At 38.7% G+C, this 21,888-nt stretch overlaps 1 protein-coding gene across 1 annotated transcript in view; it reads left to right on the forward strand.

The window, feature by feature from the left end:
- AMPH (amphiphysin) overlaps window positions 1-21,888 on the forward strand; it is a 271,429-nt gene that overhangs the window by 210,851 nt on the left and 38,690 nt on the right. The window contains exons 13-17 of the mRNA XM_011972763.1: window positions 8,711-8,827; window positions 12,570-12,593; window positions 14,650-14,673; window positions 14,942-15,463; window positions 17,549-17,581. Coding sequence (XP_011828153.1) covers window positions 8,711-8,827; window positions 12,570-12,593; window positions 14,650-14,673; window positions 14,942-15,463; window positions 17,549-17,581 — 720 coding nt within the window. The remainder of the gene's footprint in view (window positions 1-8,710; window positions 8,828-12,569; window positions 12,594-14,649; window positions 14,674-14,941; window positions 15,464-17,548; window positions 17,582-21,888) is intronic.

The raw sequence follows: 21,888 nt of genomic DNA on the forward strand, positions 1-21,888 counted from the left end.
AGAGCCTGTTATTGGTCTACTCAGGGGTTCAACTTCTTCCTGGTTTAGTCTTGGGAGGGTGTATGTGTCCAGGAATTTATTCACTTCTTCTAGATTTTCTAGTTTATTTGCATAGAGGTGTTTATAGTATTCTCTGATGGTGATTTGTATTTCTGTGGGATTGGTGGTGATATCCCCTTTATCATTTCTTTTTGCATCTATTTGATTCTTCTCTGTTTTCTTCTTTATTAGTCTTGCTAGTGGTCTATCAATTTTGTTGATCTTTTCAAAAAACCAACTCCTGGATTCACTGATTTTTTGAACAGTTTTTTGTGTCTCTATCTCTTTCAGTTCTGCTCTGATCTTAAGTTATTTCTTGCCTTCTGCTAGCTTTTGAATGTGTTCACTCTAACTTCTCTAGTTCTTTTAATTGTAATGTTAGGGTGTCAATTTTAGATCTTTCCTGCTTTCTCCTGTGGGCATTTAGTGCTATAAATTTCCCTCTACACATTGCTTTAAATGTGTCCTAGAGATTCTGGTATGTCATGTCTTTGTTCTCATTGCTTTCAAAGAACATCTTTATTTCTGCCTTCATTTCGTTATGTACCCAGTAGTCATTCAGGAGCAGGTTGTTCAGATTCCATGTAGTTGAGTGGTTTTGAGTGAGTTTCTTAATCCTGAGTTCTACTTTGATTGTACTGTGATCTGAGAGACAGTTTGTTTTAATTTCTGTTCTTTTACATTTGCTGAGGAGTTTTTTACTTCCAACTATCTGGTCAGTTTTGGAATAAGTGCGATGTGGTGCTGAGAAGAACGTATATTCTGTTGATTTGGGATGGAGAGTTCTGTAGATGTCTATTAGGTCCGCTTGGTGCAGAACTGAGTTCAATTCCTGGATATCCTTGTTAACTTGCTGTCTCATTGATCTGTCTAATGTTGACAGTGGGGTGTTATAGTCTCCCATTATAATTGTGTGGAGGTCTAAGTCTCTTTGTAGGTCTCTGAGGACTCGCTTTATGAATCTGGGCACTCCTGATTTGGTGCATATATATTTAGGATAGTTAGCTCTTCTTGTTGAATTGATCCCTTTACCACTATGTAATGGCCTTCTTTGTCTCTTTTGATCTTAGTTGGTTTAAAGTCTGTTTTATCAGAGACTAGGATTGCAACCCCTACTGTTTTTTGTTTTTCATTTGCTTGGCAGATCTTCCTCCATCCCTTTATTTTGAGCCTATATGTGTCTCTGCATGTGAGATGGGTCTCCTGAATACAGCACACTGATGGGTCTTGACTCTTTATCCAATTTACCAGTCTGTCTTTTAGTTGGAGCATTCAGCCCATTTATATTTAAGGTTAATATTGTTATGTGTGAATTTGATCCTGTCATTATGATGTTATCTGGTCATTTTCCTCAATAGTTGATGCAGTTTCTTCCTAGCATTGATGGTCATTACAATTTGGCATGTTTTTGCAGTGGCTGGTACCAGTTGTTCCTTTCCATTTTAGTGCTTCCTTCAGAAGCTCTTGTAGGGCAGCCTAGTGGTGACAGAATCTCTCAGCATTTGCTTGTCTGTAGAGGATTTTATTTCTCCTTCACTTATGAAGCTTATTAGTTTGGCTGGATATGAAATTCTGGGTTGAAAGTTCTTTTCTTTAAGAATGTTGAATATTGTCCCCCACTCTCTTCTGGCTTGTAGAGTTTATGCCGAGAGATCTGCTGTTAGTCTGATGGGCTTCCCTTTGTGAGTAACCTGACCTTTCTCTCTGGCTGTCCTTAACACTTTTTCCTTCATTTCAACTTTGGTGAATCTGACAATTATGTGTCTTGGAGTTGCTCTTCTCGAGGAGTATGTTTGTGGTGTTCTCTGTGTTTCCTGAATTTGAATGTTTGCCTGCCTTGCTATGTTGGGCAAGTTCTCCTCTATAATATCCTGCAGAGTGTTTTCCAACTTGGTTCCATTCTCCCTGTCACTTTCAGGTACAACAATCAGACATAGATTTGGTCTTTTCACATAGTCCCATATTTCTTGGAGGCTTTGTTCGTTTCTTTTTACTCTTTTTTCTAAACTTCTCTTCTCACTTCATTTCATTCACTTGAGCTTCAATCACTGATACCCTTTCTTCCACTTGATCGAATTGGCTACTGAAGCTTGTGCATTCATCACGTAGTTCTCATGCCACAGTTTTCAGCTCCATCAGGTCATTTAAGGACTTCTCTACACTAGTTATTTGAGTTAGCCATTCGTTTAATCTTTTTTCAAGGTTTTTAGCTTTTTTTGCTGTGAGTTCCAACTTCCTCCTTTAGCTCAGAGAAGTTTGAACATCTGACAACTTCTTCTGTCAACCCGTCAAAGTCATTCTCTGTCCAGCTTTGTTCCATTGCTGGTGAGGAGCTGTGTTCCTTTGGAGGGGGAGAGGCACTCTGATTTTTAGAATTTTCAGCTTTTCTGTTCTGTTTTTTCCCCATCATTGTGATTTTATCTACCTTTGGTCTTTGGTAATGGTGATGCACAGATGGGGTTTTGGTGTGGGTGTCCTCTCTGTTTGTTAGTTTTCCTTCTAACAGTCAGGACCCTCAGCTGCAGGTCTGTTGGAGTTTGCTGGAGGTCCACTCCAGAGCGTTTGCCTGGGTATCAGCAGTGGAGGCCGCAGAACAGCAAATATTGCTGATCAGCAAATGTTGCTGCCTGATTGTTCCTCTGGAAGCTTTGTCTCAGAGGGGTACCCAGCCATGTGAGGTGTCAGTCTGCCCCTACTGTGGGGTGCCTCCCAGTTAGGCTACTCAGGGGTCAGAGACCCACTTGAGGAGGCAGTCTGTCTGTTCTCAGATCTCAAACCCTGTGCTGGGAGAACCACTACTCTCTTCAAAGCTGTCAGACAGGGACATTTAAGTCTGCAGAGGTTTCTGCTGCCTTTTGTTTGGCTATGCCCTGACTCCAGAGGTGGAGTCTACAGAGGCAGGCAGGCCTCCTTGAGCTGTGTTGGGTTCCACCCAATTCCAGCTACCCAACCACTTTGTTTACCTACTCAAGCCTCAGCAATGGTGGGTACCCCTCCCCCAGGCTCACTGCCACCTTGCAGTTCGATCTCAGACTGCTGTCCTAGCAATGAGCGAGACTCCATGGGCATGGGACCCTCCGAGCCAGGCATGGGATATAATCTCCTGCTGTGCCATTTGCTAAGACCATTGGAAAAGCACAGTATTAGGTTGGGAGTGACCTAATTTTCCAGGTGCCATCTGTCACAGCTTCCCTTGGCTAGGAAAGGGAATTCCCTGACCCCTTGCACTTCCCAGGTGAGGCGATGCCTCGCCCTGCTTCAGCTCACGCTCGGTTGGCTGCACCCACTGTCCGACAAGCACCAGTGAGATGAACCTGGTATCTCAGTTGGAAATGCAGAAATCACCCGTCTTCTGCAGTCCTCATGCTGGGACCTGTAGATTGGAGCTGTTCCTATTCGGCCATCTTGGAACCCCCGCATATGTCTTTATAATAAAGTTATACTGGGAACTTTTTAGTGTTGTATCTGGTGTCTATGCAAGAAAGAGGTTCCATTTTGTTTATTTGTTCATTTGTTTGTTTGTTTTTAGAAATCAAATCACAGATAGGGCCTTTAAAAAAGAATTAGTCGAGACCTATTTAATGTTTTAGAATACTGCTTATCATGTTACATTTCCATGTACACTTGAAAAGAATTTATATTCTGCTGTTATTGGACAGAATGTTATAAGTATAAATTAGGTCAAATTTAGTCATAGTGTTATCTAAATTTTTTATACCATTGCTCATTTTCTCTCCATTTGTTCTTTCAATTATTGAAAGAGGAACATTAAAGTCTTTCCTATAAAAGTGTGTGTGCTTTTTAATTTTTTTTTTTTTTTACAGCTCTCTTGGTTTTTGCTTTATGTTGAAGCTGTGTAATTGAGTGCATAAATGTTTAGGCAATGATCCTCTTTATCCATGATAATATTCTTTGATTTGAAATCTACTTTTTTATTGTTAATGTAATTATTACAGCTTTTGTTTTGTTAGATTGGCATGGTGTATCCTTTATGTCCTTTTACTTTGAACCTATTTGTGTCTACATATTTCAAATTAGTTTCTTCTGGACAGTATCTAGTTGGGTCTTGCTTTTCTGTATAATTAGATAATCTCTGCCTTTTAATTGCATGATTTAGACCATTTTCATTTAAGGTTATTATTCATATGATGAAGTTTAACTCTAGCACATTGATCACTTGTTTTCCATTTTCTCCCTGCTCATTTAACCTTCTTTTCTGCTTTCTTTTGTATTAATTGAACATTTTTATTTTTATCTTTAATTTTCTTTATTTGCTTATTAGCTATAACATTGTTTTATCATTTTAGTGGTTACTTTAGGGTTTTAGTATATATTTTAATTTATCACAGTCTAACTTTCAATTATGTAAAGTCATTTAAGGTACAGTATAAAAATCTAATAATAATATACTCTCATTTCCCCACTTCTGTTTTTGTGCAATTGTTTTCATGGATTTTATTTTATCTACATTATAAACTTCACATTACTTTGTTATGATTTTTGTATAAGCAGCCAATTATCTTTTTAAAAGATTTAAATAATAAAAACTCATATATAGTTACCTAGGCAGTTAGTATTTCTGGTTCTCCTCCTTTGTGTAGATGCATATTTCTGTTATCGTTTTCCCTTGCCTGAAAGATATCTTTCACATTAGTTGTAGTGTGTAGATAATGGTGATGTATTCTTTCTGATTTTGTTTGTCTGAAAATCTTCATTGAATTTTTATTTTAAAAAGTATTATCAAGAGGCGTGTAATTCTAAGTTGACAGTTTCTTTTTCTTAGTACTTTCCTCACTGTCTTTTTGCTTCATTATTTCTGGTGAGAAATCTACTGCTACCTTCATGTTGTTCCTCTGTCAGTGAAATGTCTTCTTTTCTCTGGTTCTTTTTGTGAATTTGTCTTTAACACTGATTAGAAAATTATATTATGATTGGCCCACATGTGCTGCATGTGTCTCATTCTTTTCGGACTAGCAGCTACGCAAGGCTGTACTTTTCATGGTGAATGGCAGGAATGCAAACCAACCAACCAACTATGAAAGCATATTTCCAGCCTTGGTTTGCATTACATTAACTTATATCCATTAGCTAAAGCATGACATATGGTCAACCCCACGTAAGGGATGGGGAAGTAAAATCCATCTATCAAGAAGCTGTGTCAAGGCTAGGCATACAGATTATGCTCAAATTGCTCATCTGCACTGGAAGAGGTCCACTACCTTGCTAATAAACTTAGATGTCCCAAGTAGAAGACACCTTATGAAACATAGCACAGATTATTACAATTGGCAATATTTTCCTATTGGAAGATTTTTCGCTACTGTGGTTTCCACAGCTGGTCTCCTTTCTTAGGAGCACATTCCAAGTCACCCCTTGTAGTTTTCTGATGGTAAAGCAGTACTTATGATCAAGTTCCTAAAAAGCTAAGAATGTTGAGACCATACCATATGTACTCTAATTGTGATGAAGGTGTACAGGATTCATTTGTCTTGTTAAGGAAAATTATACTTTACTGTGTTTCAACATGTAGTGACAGAGTTGTGAGTACATTCTTGCCCTTTTAAAAAAAGAATACTACGTAAACAGGCAAAATCCTTTGCTATTTTTGTAGCTTTACCAGAATATTCTTTGACATGAGTACTTTAAGTGATAATTCTCAAGAGTAAGAGGGCAAAGCTAAGTAGAAGTTGAGTCTGAAAAAACCAGCTACATATTTTGAAGGCAGTCAAATTGGCATTATGGATATTTGATGACAGTAATTTTATGTATTCACATGTTGTATTAGTCCATTTTCACACTGCTATAAAGAATCACCTGAGACTGGGTCATTTACAAAGAAAAAAGGTTTAATTGACTCACAGTTCCGCATGACTGGGGAGGCCTCCGGAAACTTTCAATCATGGCAGAAGGTGAAAGGGAAGCAAGACACATCTTAAATGGTGGCAGGAGAGACACAGCAAGGGGGGAAGTGCCACACTTTAAAACCATCAACTCTCACAAGAACTCACTCACTATTGTGAGAACAACATCGGGGAAACTACCCCCATGATCCAGTCACCTCCCACCAGGTCCCTCCCTTCACACATGGGGATTACAATTTGAGATGATATTTGGGTGGGGACACAGAGCCAAACCATAATCACATGTATGCATTGTTGCTAATGATAATCAATAACATTAGCTTCCATTTCCATTTTGAGTATTTCCTAGCTATTATGTACATATACATTTATCATCTTTATTACTCATGGTAATCCTATTAGGTCTTATTAATCCCATTTTATTCACGAAGAAACCAAGGCTCAAAGAAGCTCAATTAATTGGCCAGGGAGAGACAGCTAGCAAGTGGTAATATTGGGGTATAGACACAAATTGATCTCAATCAAAGTCTGAGCATAGCCCATTATAGTCTGATGCCTCATTTCATCCTTCATCTCTAAATTCCCATTTGAGCTTCCTTAAGGGGATTCATTCGACTTAAAGGGAAATAATGAATATATTCACATGACCTAAAATTTTATGGAGAACTTGCAGAACTTTGAGAATTCCTCTGCAGATTCTTGGGGTTCCTAATTGAGAACCTTGGGTCTGAGGCATCAGCAGCAGCCTGGCAGGCCTTGGAGTCAGAGGCACCAGCTGCAGTCTTACCTCTGCTGCATGGCAGCTGGGGGCCATGACAACAGATCACCATTCAGCCAATTCTATTCATTCTGCCAAATGGGGAATTGCTGCCATATCTCCCTCAATTTTTTGTGGATTATATTTGAAAAGGCAAGTACAATGCAGTTTGGAGAAGATGGCAAGATAAATGCTTTAAAGGCAATAAAGTGTTGTCAATATTAGACTGCACCAAAGTGTGTTGTTAACTTGAGCTAATGTCCGTATGTGTAAAGTTCTTCAAACAGTGCCTATCATATTCCAAGTAGAATACATTTACTAAATTTTAAAAATATAATTTGTACCAACATAAAAGTTGGGGAAAAACAAAGCTTATGCATATTTTGAATAGGAAATCGGTTGATAGTTTTGTGATTGTAATTAGTGAAGAAAGTGCAGCTCTCAGAAGGGCATTATCCTTGTGAAATTTTTTTAAAAGTATATATGGGGAGTTACTATGCTACAAAATAGAAAACGCAAGGCTAATAGCATGATATATTAGCAGCTTTCTTCTGCAATGAGTACGGATATGCTAAGGAAAGTATTTAGGTTATACCACTTCGCTGTTCTTTATTTATTTTTTATTTTTGGGAGGGAATGGAGCCTCGGTCCGTCACCCATGCTAGAGTGCCGTGGCGCGATCTCAGCTCACTGTGACATTCGCCTCCCAGGTTCAAGCTATTCTCCTGCCTTAGCCTCCCAAGAAGCTGGGACTATAGGCATGCACCACCATGCCCAACTAATTTTTCTTTTTTCTTTTCTTTTCTTTTTTTTTGCATTTTTACTAGAGACAGGGTTTCACCATGTTAGCCAGGATGGTCTCAATCTCTTGACCTCCTGATCTGCCCACCTTGGCCTCCCAAAGTGCTGGGATTACAGGCGTGAGCCACTTGTCTGGCCCTCACTTTTCATACATTTCTCAGTTTTTAATGTCTGTGATGAATATTAATTAAAATAACTCCTGTTCTTCAAAAATCTGTCTCCAAAAATCTGTTTTTATGTAATACTTTACCCATTGGTTTGACATTTCAATTTCTAGGCAACAGTTTTTTAAAAAAGAATTTTATATTGAATGCTAAACACATATAATTTAAATTGTATGAAAACTGACCCCAACCCCCTTTTCTGTGTTATACTTTATGGGACTTTGTCTTAGCCTGACCCTTTACTGTGTAACTTGAGCCTGGGTTATGCCGATTTCAAGCCCACATTGTTTTCATGTGTTATGATACCAGAAATAAATTAACAAATGATAATGTTTAGTATTACAGATTTTTTTTTTTTATTATCAGAGCAGGACTTTTGTCCTATGTCTTATTTGGCTTACCTTCTTTCTAATTCAAAAATATTATTAATGGCAGCTCATTTTGCAGCAAATGTTGGGAGGCATGGCTGTCTCCTCTCTCCCTCCGGTTCACCCGCACTCATACACATACACAACTGAAACTAACAATACTATGGATGAAGACTGGATCAAATGATAACCAAATCAAGGGATAGGGTGCCAATGAGGGAATGAGGCAGTTGGGATGTGGTCAGCAGTACACAATGGCACCTTCCTTTTAAAATTTTAGCTTCCCAGAATAACATCAGCAGTATTGCTGTAGTAAGTCCAGATCTTGACCCATTTTATCGATTGGGTCATCTGTAATTTCTTGATCTGAGTTCTCTGAGCTGACAGAAGAGACTCCTTGCATCTTAGTACATTAGGGTGCATCTTTGGAACATTCTCTTTGTTGACTGGACTTGGAGCTAGACAAAGGACAAGAGCTAGAGCCTGGAACACATTCCAGAGCAACTGAGGTTCTACTTGGCCAGAGTTAGTTATTTCCTTCTCACTGTGTTTAGCTGAGTGACTGGGCACATATTGGTGAGCCACCATGCTTATAAAAGTGTGTTTTGGGGATACCCAATAATAATATTAGAGAGAGTATACATGGGCTATATCATGGTCTTATCAGATTCAAGCTAATACATGTTTTGTTTTGTTTTGTTTTGTTGTTTGTTTTAACAGAACGAAGTCCCTGAGGTGAAGAAAGAGGAGACTTTGCTGGATCTGGACTTCGATCCTTTCAAGCCCGAGGTGACACCTGCAGGTTCTGCTGGAGTGACCCACTCACCCATGTCTCAGGTATCAGGTCCTTTTTGGATATTTGGAGATATTTCATAAACCTCAATAATTCAGTGTGGTAAACAATGATCCCTATACCTTTCATGACTACTATCTATTTTTATTTTTGGTTGACAGATATTTCCTAATAGGAAAGAGGGGTAGAAAGGGGACCTTATCGATATCAGTTATTCTAAGCCTCCCATGCCATCAGCTTTATCTACCCATAGAGCTGGCATAACCATACATTCCTGTTTTCTCTCCCAGAATAATTGTTACCAGTGTCCACTTTGCACTCAGAACTGTTCAGGTTTACAGGATATATTTTATGGCTTCCCTGGATGAAGCTCTTTCTTTTGGCTTTGGGTTTACTCTTCTTGCTGTTTTCTCTACTTCCCTTCCTCATACTTTGCAAGTTAAGGTGTATTTGCAATGACCATGAGAGCATGGCCCAGCAGAAGCCGTTTTCAGAGTTGATAGTTCTGAACTTGATGATGCTGTGTTCATCCTCCACATTGAAGAAGCTCCCTTCCTGTGATCGTGATTATGGTTTGATGGAGAGTTGCCTTGCTTCCCCAAGCCTTTCTGCTCACCACTCCCTCCCTCTCCACATTTCTTCCTTTCTGATAGTTACTGTCGTTACATTTTCTGTCAGAGGATACTGGTGGTAGATGCCGTAATGACCTGTGGGTAGGTCCTCTGAAATATAGTTAGTTTACAGCTCTCTATGCTAATAGAAGGAAGTTAACTCAAAATTTGACAAAACAGAAACTGTTTATATGAGTACTTTGCATATGGTTGGAGCCCCACATTTGAATTTAGGCAAAACCAAAGTTGCTAGAGTATGCTTCAAATGAATTAGTGAAAGAGTATTGTAACATTCACCCTAGGAATTGAGACCTAGCTTGATTCCCTGGTCTTGAAGCCTTCTTGGTATATCACAGTAAACTACTAGGGAATAAATAGCTCAATATGAACCCCAATAAATAAGGATCATGTCTATTCCATGCTTTATTCTAGAATGTGATTGGACTTCTAAAGGCCTTCCTGTTGTAAAATATGAACAATAAATGTCTAAGGTGTTAATAAAGTAGGAAATTAATAGTCTAGACACTAGCCTTAAAGATGCTTTGCAAAAAAAGAAAATGGGTCTCTTAGGTGAATGTTCCAGGAAGCCTCCTGTATTAACTCTCTTCTAGAAGATTCATGATGTGCATTATGAATATTAAAGACTGAGAATACTAAAGACTGAGAAGTTCTGCAATTAAAAAAACTGTTTATGTTTGTTTAACTTAGAGTTTCCCAAATTTGTTTGACCACAGAAATTTATGTTAACCACACTTTTCTTAATATTCATTGGAATGTTCTCTAAAACAATATTTTGAGAAGTATTGTCAGCAAGTTTGAGGATTCCACCTTGGTGACCAAGAAAAGTACAAAGTGAATATACATATAATTGAGTATACTTTCTTCTCAGAGCTCTCTCATTGTATAGACAGCCTGCAGAATTCACGGGATTTTCTCTGCCTTACTCTCCATGTTTTTTTTTTTTGTTTTTTGTTTTTTGTTTTTTTTGAGGCAGAGTCTTACTCTGTCACCCAGGCTGGAGTGCAGCGGTGCGATCTTGGCTCACTGGAAGCTTTGCCTCTTGGGTTCATGTCATTCTCCTGCCTCAGCCTCCTGAGTAGCAGGGACTGCAGGTGTCCACCGCCACACCTGGCTAATTTTTTGTATTTTTAGTAGAGATGAGGTTTCACCATGTTTGCCAGGATGGTCTCGATCTCCTGACCTCATGGTCCACCTGCCTTGGCCTCCCAAAGTGCTGGGATTACAGGCGTGAGTCACCACGCCTGGCCCATGCTTCACTTCTTTTGTGGCAGAAGCAAAGTTTCTGCAGTGGATGCTGGAATGATTAGTGGGTAAGATTTCATAGCATTTCTGTCTACAAGTTTGAATCAGGAGAGAAACCTCTTTCATGTTAATTCATGATTACATTAATCCATAAATCATGAAACTGTGTGTGGCCTCATGACTAAGAGATTCTTCAAAATTAAACAAAAATGACCTGGTTTAATCTTCAAAATCTTAGTTCTGAAGGACATATATCACAGTGAGAGCTGTGTGTGTCCCTGTGCTCTTCCTCAGGGCCAGGTAATAAAACCCTCTAGCCTCCTGGTGGCCATAACTGAGTCACTACACTATAGTTGTCCTACAGTCCAGCTTTGATCATACCTCTCCTCTCTTGCTAAGAACAAAAGTCTTCACTGAATGACAAAAAAAGCACAGCACTGTTAGGTCTGCCTGGTTTCTTTCCTCTTCACTCAAAATGACCTCCTTTACTCATCACCTGACCCCATGTTTTCGAGTGATGTTCTTGCTGCTAGCAGAACACCTCATCTTGTGATCTCTGCAGTATCTGTGCACACTAACGCATCCTTTCATGATCCTGAGGATTGATAAACATGACATTTCACATTTCCTGCCTTCCTTTTAAAGAAAATACTGGTGATGTGTGCATGATGCAGAGACATGTACTAGCTTTTATGATCTTTGATTCTTAAGGGGCTGTGAAGCAATGAAATGCAAATCATCTAGATAATCAGAAAACATATATTAGATCCATGTACAGAAAATTGTGGCTTTCCATGGAGCTGTTCTCTCCTGTCTTAGTCGTCCTACAAGAAGATGCTAAGCAAGAGACCAGGCAGGCTGCATGGAGATAGGTGCAAGGCGGGCAGTGCAGAGCGGTTAGAATGGGTCCGAACCAGGTGGATGGGTGTCAGTTAGAACTCAGGGCCCGCTTTCTATAATACAGAACCCAAATGAGGCCTCTGCAATCTCTACTGGAAACCATCATATTTTTAAGGTGGGAATGCCAGGCTCTCTAGTTTGCTGTTCACATTTAGTGATTCAAAATAAGTACACAAACATGGATCCATTCTAATGACAAAGACATGGGCATAACGGGATGTGGCTTTAGCAGCAATTCTCAATCATAAAGGAAATAAAGAGAAGTCTCCCCTACTCCCCTCAGCCATAGTGGAAGTCATTTGAACCATCTGGCCTCACTCCCCAGGATTCATAAGCTTTATAATTAAAATAGCAGTAGTAAGTGTAATTCATTCATGTCTTAGGGGGTGCTCTGCCAGTTTGTATGATTACCAATTCATTGAGCAGTGTGTTATCATCTAATTTAACATATTGAAGAACTATTTTTCTGGGGCTCATTTACCATCAAACTGGTCATCCTATATCCTCTCAAATGAGATGAGAAGGAAATAGCATTAGCAGTGATTAGCGCCTGCATTTCCTCAAAGATGTGATAAGCTCTAAAATTTGGACACCTCGTTTACTTCATTTTAATGAGGTATGTGTGTGTATGTGTGTGTATTAAAATAACCTCATTCATGTTTCAAATATAGTTTTCTACTCACATAGTGAAAGGTGAGATTGATTGGACCTGTGCTATCCAAAGCTAAATGCCATTTAAGCTTATATTAAGTATAATAAAATTATGTAAAATTTAAAATGTGCTTTTGTTACCCTAGCACATTTCAAGTGCTCAATAGCCACATGTGACTGGGGCTACCGTACTGGATAAGTACAGATATGGATCATTTCCATCACCAAAAAAAGTTCTATTGAACAGTGCTGTATGAAATGCTTAAAAAATGCTTACAATTTCAAGAACTTTTGTCACGTCAGCTTTTTTTTACATTTTAGATTTGTATAACTAACAATATTTTTGTTTATTTGCTTTCAGACATTGCCTTGGGACCTATGGACGGTAAGCCACTAATAACTCTGTTTTCATGTAGCTTAATCCCCAGAAATTTGGAAACCTTGTTATATTTTATTTCATTTGCAACAGAAAGAAGACTCATACAATTTAATGATGATGTAGACCCCTAGGATGGTCATTAGGCCACTGAAAGTCTAAGCATTATGAGAACCTGAAGATGATGGTGAAGGAAGAGTACAGTGGACCAGATTCCTGGATGAATAATGGTCAATAATTTGAATAATGGTCAATAAATTGGCCCTTTGTTTCTTTCTGTGGTGGTTGATGGCAAAAGGAGCTATTGTAGTGAAGGACACACACACTTAAATAGAAGACAAGGAAAGTGTGAATGAGAAAATGGAAGAGATGGGCTACTTGGCACATGGAATCATTTTTTAAAAATTATTGTATTTAATGAAGCTTGAGTTAATAAGAACTTGAGCTTTACAGCCAGATGGCCCTGGATTTTAGTCCAAACTCTTCTACTTATAACCTTGAGACTTTGGGCAATTTCTAAAACTCTCTAAGCATCATTTTTTCTCATTTGTAAAATAAGGGTAACAATGCCTACCTCAGAAGGTTGTGTGAGGTTTAAATAAGATAATTGCAGAGTATGTGGCCTGGTGTCTGGTATGTGTCAATAAAAGGTAGATATTATTATTGATGTTTATTCAGCTAATCTGAAGTGTAAGGATAACTACTCCATAATTTAGACTTGGGAAAGTGTCACAAACAGAGCTTTGTGGTGGTCTCATTGGTGCTGTGAAATTAGGTGACTGGTCACACACCTCTACAGCCTCATATCCCTTGCAGCAGAATCTTTGTTTTAGAAAAGCCCTGGTGATGTGGTCTTAAGAACCCAACTTAAGTTGTGTGTTTTCTTCTTTTATAGTGAGGCAAAAAAAGGAAAGTTTGATAGATCTAGCTATTCCTGGGCAATGCCACTTCTGGATTGACTTTGCCACTTTCTTTCTCCCTTCAAAACAAAAAGATGCCTGTCCTTTCTTTCTGCAGTTGCAGGGCTTATACTGCAGTCTTTAAGATCCTTGGATCATCAAAGAAGGTGCTCAAGAAGAGAGATTAAAAATGTCGATTGAAACCACCAATGACTAAGTTATATCTTTTCTAGTGAAAAGTTTTACTCATATATTCACAAAAAGGCATGCATGGATTGATGCTCAAGTCATTTGGATTCTAACTTCAACTCTGTGTTAATTTTCTTGGAGATTAAAAAGACAATGCTTTTTTTTGTTATTCCAATATTTATATCTTTAGTGGAACTGTAACACATTTTCCTTCCCTAGCTGGGAGGGTATGGAGAGGGTGAAGGTATCATCTAAAAACAGCTTTTGAACATTTCAGAGGGCAAACTTGCTAGGAATGGTACCAATAACAAGAATGCAAAACAACAGCTTTCTGAACATAATTGCTCACCAATAACAAGAATGCAAAACAACAGCTTTCTGAACATAATTGGTCACAGCTATTAATCTTCTCAACTTTGCAAGATTTTTTTGTTATGTGGAGAAAATGGCTGCTAATTTGGAGGAATGACATCAAGAGAACTCTCCAGGCAGTCAGACTGGTTAATATCAGACCATTCTCCATCTAAACATCCACCTCAAAGACAGAGTCAAGTATAGGATGAGTTTGGGGAATATTTTCTTCTGATACTGTGTCAGAGTGTGTGCTACTGTGTAATTTCTTGACCTCAGTGCTTGATCTTATTCCGATGTTCTCAAACTTGCTTATGTGTTTGAAACTTTACATTTCAGAGTCTGCTAAAGCAGAAGTCATGTACTAGCCATAAAACATCCTCGTTGATGCTACAAAATGACAGAGGCTTTCTTTGGGTTTTAGTTATACCTTTTCTACAGTGGTCTTAAACAATTTTGGAACAAAAATCATTCCCATCACAAAACAAGTTGTAAAGTTTGTTCCTAAGCCAGTAACAGCTATAGCCTTCAGCAGAATGTTGACTCTAGACACCATAGGATTAGTGTTAGTGTGTTGTGAATTTTCTTCTCTTGCCTTATTGTTACTATTTTCTTTACCTATACAGACAAGCGCTGATTTGGTACAGCCGGTAGGTAAATATCCAGAACATTCTGGATTTTTTTGGTATTTGATATGCATTACATACATAGCATATTTTCTAGAATGAACTGTTTCCCCATGTCATTGCTAGTCATAGATTTAAACCTTAAGCCAATGAATGTAATCACTTTCCAATTTGGTTTTACTGGTGCTACCTGCCTGAAGAGCTTTGTGTTTCTCATCAAATCTTACCATGATCTGTTTCATCTTTTGTTTTTGTTTTTGTTTTTTCCTTTGCTCTTCTGCATACTTTAAAGACTGACTCTTCAGAAAGTCTTTCCTTGTGTAACCTGATCATGGAGGAAACTCCAGACAGTGGGTTGGCCGAAGAAATTCAAAGATCTCAAAATGATATAGGTGCATTTACTTGGGGCCCTGACGCTAGTACAGACAGGGTCAGCCAGGAAATTACCTCAGGCGGGTTTGGAGAAGACTCTACATGTCTCTCCGAAGCAGAGCAAGACATAAGATTATCCACCAGGCTGCTTTCGTCTGCTGACTGGCCCACTGTAGCTGAACAGGGTGAGCATGCCCCGGGGCCAGCCCTTCCAGGTGGAAATGAACAACTGCCCCCAAAGCCTGCACCTGAGGCTGGAGTTACTTTTGCTCCTTGTGTGGAGATGGAGCAGCCGTATGACCCACTTGACTCAGACATGCCAGCCATGGACACAGCTGGCCTGTTCAAAGAAAGTCATGAAGATGTGAAGAAGTCAGATGAAGAGGAAGAGAAACAGAAGATAGAAGATTCTCTGTGGGCAGGTGTGGAGACATGTCAAAAGGTAGACACTGGAGCTATTGATATCAAGACACTAGAAGGTACAGAGGAATTTGAAGAGAAAGCATGTGAAAGGACAGGAAACAGAGTGGTAGATCTTAATACCATAGGAAAGGAAGCGCATAAGACGTTAAAAATTAATGAAGTGGAAACTAGAAAAGATGTAAGAGCAGGGTATAAGGAAAGTATAAACACCAATGAAAATTATTTTGAGAAAACTGACCTATTAGAAAAGGACATGGAAAGAGGAGATATGGCAAAAGAACTTAGTGACAGAGACCAAGGTCTACATGATGGAATTCAAAAGGTAATCAAAAATTGTGAGATGATAGGCGGCTTTGGAGCCAAACCTGCCAATCACCCAGATATCTTGAATCCATCTCTCCAGACCTACTCTGTATCTAAGATTAAAGATGGCAGCCCTGAGGGATGGGATTTCACTAGAGAAGACATAAAGAAAAATGCAATAGACACTCCCAACCATGATATGATATATTACCCAGCACAAGACAGTACAGATGCTGAAGAAACTCAGTGTGAGACTGTGTTAAATGCTCTTGTAGGTGACAGGGATAAAAATCAGACTGTTTTATCAATAAAACTTGAAGTAGAAACTCAGTCTAGGACTGACCTTAATTATTCTCTGGGAAGTGATGCAAACAGAAGAGATTTATGTTCATGTAAGGCAGAAAGTTCACTAATAGAAGGGTCTGAAAGAACAGTAACTGAGAACTGTAGTCATACTGTTAACTTGCCAAGAATTGCAGAGATAGACTCTTGGGGAACAGATCCAGGTCAAATCTGGCAGCCAAGCTTGGATTCAGCATTGAATAATTTGGATATAACAGGATTCTCTGGTATACCAGATGGCCAAGCAAGTGGATTTGCCAATTGTCTGGATTCTATTAACCATGGGCCTATCAGAGATACAGAAGGCTTAGATAATAGCTGGACACATTTAGATGTAGTTGAGCACAAGGAAGAACTGGAGGTGGACTTACTAGCAGGTGTATGTAGGAAACAAGCCATTGCTAGCTGCTGGGAACAAAGCCAGGAGATAGCAAGACCATTGATTTTGGGGACCTCCTGGAATGCTAGCACTGAGAGTTCTGCTAGTTCCCGAGACCAGGACATCAACAACTCAGATTTATCTGAAGATGAAATTGCTAACCAGAGATATGGATTGTTGTACCAAGAAATAGAGGCTGACAAAGACGAGGTACTTACCCTGGTCTGTAGCATAGACTAGCCAAAAACTTCTGTAGGTTCTGTTTTTCCTCATGTCTCTCACCTACTTCATTATCCATCACTATCTTCTAGGAGGCCTAATCTCTCTAACAGATTGTCATGTACTTCTTGAAATCTGTGCAAACCGAACACAAATAGGTTGACCAAAAAAAAAAAAAAAAAAAAAAAAAAAAAAAAAAAAAAAAAAAGCAGCGGCATCAACAACAACAAAAAACCCAACAACATAGGCACATACACACACAAAGCAGAATGATTGTGTTGGGAATTAATGAGAGTCTATGTTACCATCTCATTTTCTGAGTTGATTCTCCCTACTTTCACTTTTACTATTCAAGAACTAAAAATGTGCTAAACCAAGAGCAGCACAGACTAATTTACTGTTCCTAAAATGGTTCTGCTCCAATAAGAACACATGAAATGTTTCAACCCAGGCCCACTGAAACTGTAAAATATCATAATTGCTGTTCATCAAAATGATGCATTGTAGAAACACTGGAAAAGCTTCTTCCAGATTCTATCAATGGCCTGAAAACAAGCAACTTAACTCCTAATGGCCTTTTTCTGGAATCATCTTCTCATAGAGAAAGTGGGTTTGGGTCAGCACCAAGCAGTAATGCAGCAGCAATCATTGTAAAATTAACCTTTCTTTTTTTGTCAGCCTATTTAAAATCATGCAGTGTGGCCTTTTGCATTTCCTAAGTTATTTCATGCACAGCAACCTTTTGTATGATTTTAAAACTTGTGATAGTCTTTACTTTCCAACTTGTCTAATGGATATTTACTGGTCCTACAGAAATGATAATGAAAAAAATAACACAATCTGATTTTCATTTCTGTTTAGGCTTCTGGTGGTTCGTTTAATGGATTCACACAGGTAAGGAATCTATTTTCTTACAAGATCCATCTGCTGAGCATGATGCACATTTTTTTCAATGTGGTTTGGTTCTCTGTGCCACTAATATAGCATAATGATTAAGAATGTCAGTACAAAATTGGACCCCACTACTTACAAACTGAGTAATGGAAACAGAATAGTAGCAACAATGTATGATTATTGTGAAGATTAAATGAGATATGCAACAGAGTGTTTAGCCCAGCAGGCTAGCACACACTAAGTTCTCCCTGACTTTAGGTTAGCTTTTATTAATATGATTAGCTACACCATGGGCTTCTACCTTCTACTGATTCCTCTACCAGAAATGAGAAGTTGTTCTGATCTGAGAGATCCACTGGATTCAGCTGTTCTAAAGAAGAGCTAGGATTGTTTTGAACTAATGAGATGGATCTTTAGAAAATGTGAGAGGGTTTTAGGAGCTTCCTTCTAGAGATTCCTATAGGAACCCTACTGCACAGAGCCTTGCCTCTTCAGCAGTTCTCCAGGTAGGATCTGTTGGAAGATCAGAAACCATATGCTGGTTGTGTCCAATAAGGCAGTATTTTCCTTGGGAGTCTGTGAAAGAGAAACCACAAGATGAATTGTCCCATTAGGACAGTGTATGTGTATGTCCCAACAGGTAGGCAGGTGTAACATATGTAAAAGGCTGGCCACATGGCTCTCAGGCTCCTGGATCAGTTCTGACAACCTCTTCAACGGAGACCTCAAACAGGCTCGTCTGTGATGCCTGCTTTGTCTCAGAATGTCAGACGTGAACAGTTTCTAATAATTTAGCACTTAGAATTCTCTAAATACATATTCACAATATATTCATAAATAGAATTCGCTATTTAAAGGTTTCATTATTTTTCCATGTTACCTATAAAAAGATAAAAACCCACTGATATTCCTACATCCAAATACAGATACACACAAACACAAAGAGAGATGTTAATGCATCTCTTCCATCTTCAGATAATTCTTTTGAAAGGTTATCATAGGCATTGTCATCAATTTCTAATTCTTTTCAGATTTGTATTTCTATCAGAGTTATTAATGCACATAATTTTAAAAGTAACAACTTTTATAAGGGCTTTTATTTTAAAACTTCAGACCATCATACACTCCCTTCATTTCCTGTTTCTTAGAGGTGAATAGTTTCACTTCCTTCAACAAATTCTCTGTTTCCGCCCTATATGTGTGCATGGGTTTCTTATAGTGCTGCTTTTTGATTTTTAAAGTATTATCTATTGACTTATCCCTCTGGAAGGTGAAGACTTAAAATATTTTCCACCTCCTACCCACCCAATTCGCCCCCTCTTCTGCTTCCTGCCCTTCCTCTGATAGAGTTCCATCAGAGCCATCCAGGCAATCTGTGGTAATGTAACAGTGATGAAAATGCTATTAGCAGCCAAGTCATGAAGTTCACATTTAGTTTCATGCCAACTTTTTGTTTTCCTTTGTGGTAATAATTGTGGGTCTTATTTATTTGCCTGTTGGTTGATCTGCTTAGTTTTCTAGGTACTTATCGCACATTCAACCCCATACTCTGTAGTTATATAAATCTCCTATTTTGCTGAAAACATTAGACATTCGATCAGTTTCATCTTCTTGAAGAAATTGCCTATCTGTCCTCCTGGGCTGCTCTGGTCTGAACCTGGTACCCTATGCCTGTGACTTGCTGCAGAGCTGTTCTCTGGCTCTTCCATCCTGTTGATCATGGGAGCTACCTTCACCTCTCTCTCCTGTCCTTCCACTGTTTTCTGATGCAAGTTTCCTCACTTGTGGTTTAATCATTCACTTGGGTGGAGCACAACCTCCAGTAGCTTTCTGAAAAAAGTGTACACGGAAGGTGAATATTTGTGACCTTACGCATCTGAACATGTCCTACGTATATATTAATATAATGGACTGCTAGTTTGGGTATTATATTTGAAGCTGTAAATCATTTTCCCTTAGAATTTTAAAGCCATCACTCCACTCAATCCTACCACCTAGTGTTGCCTTCAAGAAATTGTAATTTTGATTCTTGATATTTTGTAAGAAACCTTCTTCCCACTCCTCATTCTTTCTCTCTCTCTCCCTCCTCCTACCTCTTTCATCTTCCTTTTCTCTCTTTCTCTGTGGAACTTTGTAGCATCTTCTTTTTACTTCAGTGTTTCTGAAATGTTTCAATGATGGGCTATGGTCTGAGTCTCTTTTCATCCACTGTATAAGCCTTTTTAATCTCAAAATTTATGGGTTTTGATTTGGGAGAATTGTAAAAAATTAATCATGGCTTTATCTTTGTTTTCCCTTGTTCTCTCATTCCATAACACTTCTCTTTTTCATATGTTAACTTCCTGACTAGTATTCTATTATTTTTTCTTTGCTGTTTCCTTTTCTCTGTTGTCTTTCTCTACTTTCTCTGTTTGCCAATTATTCTAACAGGTTTTTCACCCCTATAATTTTTTCAATTTCCAATAACTCTTTTTATTTACTGCATATTTATTTTCCAACAGCATCTTCTTCTTGTGTCATGAATGATTCTCCTCCTTTATATCTCTAAAATATTAATAATCAGTTTTGATTTTTTTTTGCAAAGTCTTTGTTTCTTCCACTTGCTTTCTATTCCATTTCTCTCTTTTGTATTTGAGACTTATCAAATTTTTGGTGATCTTGACTGAATACTCATATTTGAAAGTGGGAATCTGAAAAGCTGACTGGAAACTTGTACAGGTAGATAGAGTTCATTGACTGTGGGCATTGTTGCGGGGCTTTCTGGCTCATCTTTTCTGTTGCAGAGCCACTGAGGTCAGATTCTTTAGGCATTTTTTTTTTTTTTCGTTTGGGCTGGCCAGATTTCCCAAGGAAGATTTATTTTGTCTCCTGTCTGCAAAGTTCAGATCTGACTACTAGTGTAATGGAGGTGATTGGGGAAAAAATGGGAGCAGAGTGGTGAGAGAGGGGTGCATGGTCTCAGTATTTATTATGTAAATACTCAGTGCTTCTACCTTCCTGATGTGCCTGTGTGTTCCCCAGTCCAGGGACCCTGTTTCAGCCTCTGTATAATTAATCTCAAGTCTTCTGCTAGGGTAGGCAAGGATGTTGCTTGGTGTTCTTAGTAGGTAAGAATATCTTAAGGTCTGACAACTTTGTAATAGACTTTTACTATTATTCTGTTGTTACCACCGCCCTCACTCCTGTTTCCTGTGGCTCTTTATGCTTCTAATTCTTCATCACTGGGAGTTCTAAGGAACAAATCAGACTGATTTTCAGCATTTCTAACATCACCTGAGGATACAGATTTCTCCGATCCACCAAGTTACTACTCTTTCATCTGCTTTCCAATTGCAACATTTTGTTGTTTCTGTCTTTCTTCTCATTCTTTTCATTCTTACAGGTTTATGCCTTTAAAAAAATCCCTTTATTGTTGTTTAGTTTGGATTCAGGAGGTAACAGAGGTAACTGCATGTGTTCAAAACACCATCTTCATCCAAAAGTCACTGACTCATCTTTTCTGTTAGGCGTCCCCTGGATGTCATTTCTTCAGGCATTTTGTTTTTTCCCTTGAGCTAGCAGATTTCCCAGGAAAGGCAATTGGGTCTCCTGTTTGGAGAGTGCAAGCCTGGCTACCAATGTAATGAGAGATGAAGATTCCTTTAGAGGTTAATTTTCCTTTAGATTTCCTCCAGCTTGATTTGTTTAGTTCAATGAACATATTTTATGAAATTTTAACATGTGGCTTATACATAACCCATTAGAAGGAACACTTAAGTAATATAGTGAGATTGAATTCACAACATTTAAAAAGTTTGAATTTTGGAACTTCAACCACTAACTTCTGATTTGGTATCAACAGCCAGAAGAGAAGCTGTGGACTAAAGATGCCCCTGAAGCCAGTGGCCTCTGTTTAATGACTCTCGTAGTATTCTGCTAGCAGAGACTTATATTAAAACTTACTTTTGCATGTTTTGACTTAATGATTTAAAATAAAAGGGGACTTTAACATGTTTAAAATAATATTTATTGAGGCCAGGCATGGTGGCTGCCATCTCTAATCCTAGTACTCTGGGAGGCCAAGCTGGCAGATTGCTTGAGCTGAGAAATTCAAGACCAGCTTGGGCAACATGATGAAACCCTGTCTATACAAAAAAATACAAAAATTAGCCAGGCGTGGTGATGTGCACCTGTACTTCTAGCTACTCGGGAGGTTGAGGTGGATCACCTGAGCCCAGGGAGGTGGAAAATGCAGTGAGCATGATCATACCACTATACTCCAGCCTGGAGGACAGAGGAGACCCTTTCTCTAAAAAAAAAAAAAAAAA

Source organism: Mandrillus leucophaeus, unplaced genomic scaffold, assembly GCF_000951045.1.
Source record: "Mandrillus leucophaeus isolate KB7577 unplaced genomic scaffold, Mleu.le_1.0 Scaffold100, whole genome shotgun sequence".
In the NCBI taxonomy this organism is placed as follows: domain Eukaryota; kingdom Metazoa; phylum Chordata; class Mammalia; order Primates; family Cercopithecidae; genus Mandrillus; species Mandrillus leucophaeus.